The sequence below is a fragment of the Brassica oleracea genome, chromosome C6 (genome assembly GCF_000695525.1).
Source record: "Brassica oleracea var. oleracea cultivar TO1000 chromosome C6, BOL, whole genome shotgun sequence".
NCBI classification, from domain to species: Eukaryota; Viridiplantae; Streptophyta; class Magnoliopsida; order Brassicales; family Brassicaceae; genus Brassica; species Brassica oleracea.
The window spans coordinates 26,697,933-26,702,889 of record NC_027753.1 but is presented as its reverse complement, the minus strand read 5'-3'; the positions used below and the strand labels follow the sequence as shown (position 1 = coordinate 26,702,889).

The 4,957-nt window shown below is 34.8% G+C and overlaps 1 protein-coding gene, 1 non-coding gene and 1 pseudogene across 2 annotated transcripts; 2 read left to right on the top strand and 1 right to left on the bottom strand.

Annotated features, from left to right (window-relative positions):
- The first annotated feature begins 1,736 nt into the window (after positions 1-1,736).
- Positions 1,737-2,009, top strand: LOC106299918. Its single transcript, XM_013735934.1, has one exon. The coding sequence runs from the start codon at positions 1,737-1,739 to the stop codon at positions 2,007-2,009; it is 273 nt and encodes a 90-aa protein (XP_013591388.1).
- A 543-nt stretch (positions 2,010-2,552) lies between these two features.
- Positions 2,553-3,010, bottom strand: LOC106297861 (annotated as a pseudogene).
- Positions 3,011-4,463: 1,453 nt separating this feature from the next.
- Positions 4,464-4,535, top strand: TRNAT-CGU. Its single transcript has one exon. It is a non-coding gene; the product is annotated as a tRNA-Thr (tRNA).
- Positions 4,536-4,957: the final 422 nt, after the last annotated feature.

Genomic DNA, 4,957 nt, shown 5'->3' with positions numbered 1-4,957 from the left:
AAAAAAAATTGTGAAGAATTTCCACTAATTGTTATCATCAAATTTATAATCTTTATTTCAATTTAGTCAATGCTAAATTAAAGCAAAAAGATCAAAAGAAGATTAAGAAAATAAGAAGCATGTTTGCGATGAATTGTTATTTAATTATAGTTCAAGTGTTTTACAAATCATGACTTTTTTATTACTGTAAAAAATATGGTAATAGTTATTAGCAAAAATATTAACTTATGATTTTCATACGTCGTTATAAAATATATACATGTTTACATGTTTCTATTTTTTGATCGGTTTTATTCGATTTATTCGGTTTTATCGGTTATATACCGAACCATATCCAAATCCTACGGTTTTTTAAAAATCATATCCATTCGGTTTGTATGGTATATACCAAATCCAAACCATATTATCTATTTCAGTTCGGTTCGGTTCGATTCGGTTCGGTTCGATTCGGTTTTGCCATATTGAACAGCCCTGATAGCATATAAGTTTCTCTAATTTTATTCTTCTAAATAGCAACCATTTGCACCTTTCGTTAGTTTATTACACGGGGACCTTTCAAAACTTGTTACACTTGGCCCTTCAATTATTACCTATTAAAAAACTCTAAAAATTTTGGGCTGAAAGGTGCACCGTGCACGAACGCTGCTTGAATTAGACCCAATAGTCTTTTGTTTTTGGTCTTTAAAATAGCTTTTCCTTATACAATTGCACTAGATAAAATCATAAAACAACCAATTGAAGTAGTCTTATAGAATTATCTTAGATAATTCACTATCTGCTAATTAATACACTATTAATTATTTATGAGTTACCCAGGTGGTTTAGTTTTAACTTTAAGGAAGAAGTAAAGTACAAGACATAATCATAGCCGTCATAAAACCTTAAATTATAATAAGGATCATAATCTAATAATCATTTCACCTAAAGCCTCCTAGCTCTTCTATGTTCTCTTCATGTCTCCTTCTCTCTAATTTCTCTCCCCGTTATCTGCCTTATTAAAGATTAAACTCTTGTTTTGCCCAACGAATAAAGCTTTTGAAGCTGAATGTTTGCTCACTGGTCCCAAATATTGTTGTGCGCTATAACTTGGTCAAAAATAAATGCAGGACCACAAAACTCTTTGTGAATGTAATCACTAATTACAGCTTTAATTATGCATTGATTATAACGCAGAATTAACCTATGACTAATCATATACATTAATCAATTCCTGTTCTCTTTTTCTTATATTCGTTGAAATTTTTAAAGTAGCATTAGTTTGAAGATTTTTTAGGAATAAGACTAGTTTTTTTAATCAACGGGAATAAGACTATTTAACTTGTATGACCGAGGTTGAACTCGAGACCGCAGGTCAAGTATTTATTTGATTTTGAAAGTCACTAAAGATTTACAGCAACTAGTAAATTAGTAATACTCCTGAAACATCTGTTCTGTTACATTGAGAATTTGAAACAATTAATATTTGATTAAGAGATTTGATAGTTAAGATGGGTCCTACATATGTTCATAGGATAAACACATCTCAAGAAATTCTTTGGTGGTTTAATCATTGAAACACTCTTCTTCCTGGTTTTCCTCCTTGGTGAATCATTACAAATTTACTTGGGATTTTTATAGGAAAATGAATGATTCTTTATTATATTATCAACGCACCAACGTACGAACTATATCTTTCACCATTCATTTACACTATAGCCAAACCCACAAGATCCTTCATCCTAAAAGATCATATCTTCATGAAGGTCTTCCACAAGTTCCGAAAGATTTTCATGAGGCTCATCGACCTCACCATCCCTTCCTCCTCTCGCCGGAAGAAGAACGGTTGTGAGGGAGAGAGGTCTGAGCCGCCAAAGATATCGTGCAGTAGTTCGTACTATTCATCTCACGTACCCTTCAGTGAAGCTATCGCAGACTGCATTGAGTTCTTCAACAAGTCTTCCACTATGTCTTGTGATGCGGGTCAAGAACTGGTCATGTCAGTTGACGTTCGTGACTGTTTTTACGTTTAGTCACATCTCTAAAACTCACATGTATCTTTTTTTGCTATAACATTTGATGATTCAAGGCTCTGCTTTTATTTTGTTCTATATGAGTTGTGATGATCATGAAACACTTATATTATATGAGCATTTATAAGGTATACATATGTTTCTGAATCTAGTTTTCTTAGAAACTCATAGCATTTTCAATAATTTTAAACTGTCCTACTTTAAAAAGAAATGTATAGGATGTAACTATTGTGATTTTTTTTTTAATTTTTACTAGTCTAGCTTCTTTATAAATTTCTAGTATTTCCATCTAGGTTGAAAGATTCATTTTAGGGTTTGGAGATCAGTTTCTTGAGTTTTAAGTTCATGATTATAAACCCATAGACATTCAAAATGATAACATCACAAGATTCTTTACATACTTTGGGGATAACATAGATAGTGTATAATAGATAAATGTATTCAAGAACCATTTACCAAGGTCATACTCATAGATATGACATTATTATCATAACCAAAACAAAACACACAAGAAGAGAAGGAAAATTTATAAAAGAAGCTGTTTCATTGCAAAATCTTTTTCTTTGACAATATTCCTTCAATAAACAAAGGTATCAAACAGTGTTTTTCTTATCCTTATTTATCAAAGGGTGTCTCACAAGAAACATCTCCACCACCGAACCATTATTATTACTCGTAGTTGAGTTTGCAAATTTCGCGCCTCTCTTCTCACTTATGGATCTCAACCTTGGACTAGTACTAGTTGGTCCATCATCAACATGAGGTTCCAACACCTTCGAATTTGGTTTTGAAAACAGTACCATCCAAGTTAGTTTTTGTTGGGTTCCTCAGGATCTATTCTCAGCTTCTGAAGCTCTTGTTTTATCCTTTCAAGCTCTTTCTTGAGAGAAGACAAAGATTTTCTCACTTGTATTCTTTTTTGCTTTTTTGAGATCGTACGTATTTGTTTCTTCAAGTTATGTCTCAATCTTGGCTGGATCCTCTAATCTCTCGCAAAACATATTTGTTTCTTCATCTCCACTTCGTTAAAAATACTCTTCTTTTTCGATGTTTTTGAGTACATTTTAAGGGTTTCGGAAATATATTCTATATAAGCGAGTGCTCATGTCGTAAACGTGATAGTTTGTACTTAGTATATTTGTCATGCCATGAAACAACTATAAATAGCTTGCTGCACAAGAAACTCAGTTTATGTTGTTAAAACAAATCTAAAAGGAGAGGGAAATTGTAGAAACCTAGATTTTGTTTTTCCTTTCCCTATGAAACACCATCTCACTCTGCGGAGAAGACAGAACAAAACTCTGTTTTGTTTTGTCAACCAACTGTTGATTCTTAGAAACTAGTTTAACTATAAAGCAAAACATCTTTTTTTTTTTTGCTAAATTGTGAATATCATAGATATGAAAGGTCAGGGTTACAAAAGCCTAAACGTGAAACCTTGGCAAAAAAGAATAAAAAACAAGGCAATCACATGAAAGTAGATTAAGATAGCAAGCTATCTAATCCAAAGTTGCATAAGAGGAGAGAATTTCCTCCTATGTCTTCTCGCACTGATGGTGTTGCGGATATCCCTGTCAATGCTGTTGAAAGTTGTGTGCGCTGAGGCGAAGCCTGATAGATGAACTGCTGTATTCCGCTGCCTCCAGACGTTGTAAATCAGAGATTGTGTCGCGAGGTTCTTCAATGTGGAAGGTGCTGAGGTAGTGGAGACTCGTATCCAGGATAGAAGTTCTTCCCAAGAGAGGAAAGCTGTGCACGGTTAGGATCCAGCCGTGCAAAGACTAGCTTCCAAAGAAAGCAAAACATCTTCACGACTGATCGTTGCATAGTAATTGCAAGGGTATTCTTGTATCTTCATAGAGAAATGGGAAACAATCAAACAATGATCTCGCCTGTTCATCACGAACCGTAAAGGATTGTTATGGCGATGACTCATTAACATTGTCGCTGCAGTAACCACGAGACGATGTTGCTGTTGAGATACATTGTTGTTGTATCTTGGGGAGGAAGCAACGTACTAGTCAGGTTTAAGCAGAGGTTTAGTTTACTGTAGTGGTTCGATAATGGCGGCACGGTGTTTCCACTTGTTGCTGGTCTGCACAGAGCAGCCCACGGCCTTTTCTAAAGCTGCTGCTTCTGCTGGTTTATGTTGTAAGCTGTTTGGAATCGACTGCTAGATAAGGAGACATTTGCTGCATCTACAAGTTGAAAGTCACATTATTATGCAGATACTTATTCACCTGATGGCTATAAATTGCAGTTGAGAGCTGGCTATTGTAAACTGGTTGACTCATCCAAGGCATGGAAGCGAAAAGAAAGAAAGACCCACATAAATAAACCGAGCACAGCGAAAAGAAAAAACCAACAATTTATAGGCAAGACTTACTTTGAAAGAACTTGAGCTCCTGAATAAGCAGCCGATAATATTACTTCATTAGAAACATTTAGCAAAATGCCTCCGTAGCATAGTGGTATTGCGTTCGCTTCGTAAGCGAAAGGCCGCGAGTTCGATCCTCGCCGGGGGCTTTGTCTACTGTTATTTTTTATTTATCTAAATAAACCCCGCGCGGCGTTGTACGGAAAGAACCATTGCACAATGGATTTTTCCATCAGTATTTACAACACTTTACACTATTTTTATTGCTGTTGTCCAATGCATTCCTACTTGGTAAACTAGGGGTATAGCCTCCGCGCAAGCACGGAGCCGGATAAGTTATTGATCGTTGTGTAGTTTTGTGTACGGGATTTTGTCGTTTATTTTTTTCTATTTTTGTTTTTCCGTGTTGTATATAATGGTGATGAATATAACATTTGGAAATCACACAGTTTGATTAAGTTGATATAAGAATGACCGGCGAATTCATATATATTATTTTCGTAATGATTTGATCGACCATTAGCAATATTAGCGCTTTCATGTTCAAAAGATAAAGTTTATGAAATTGTAT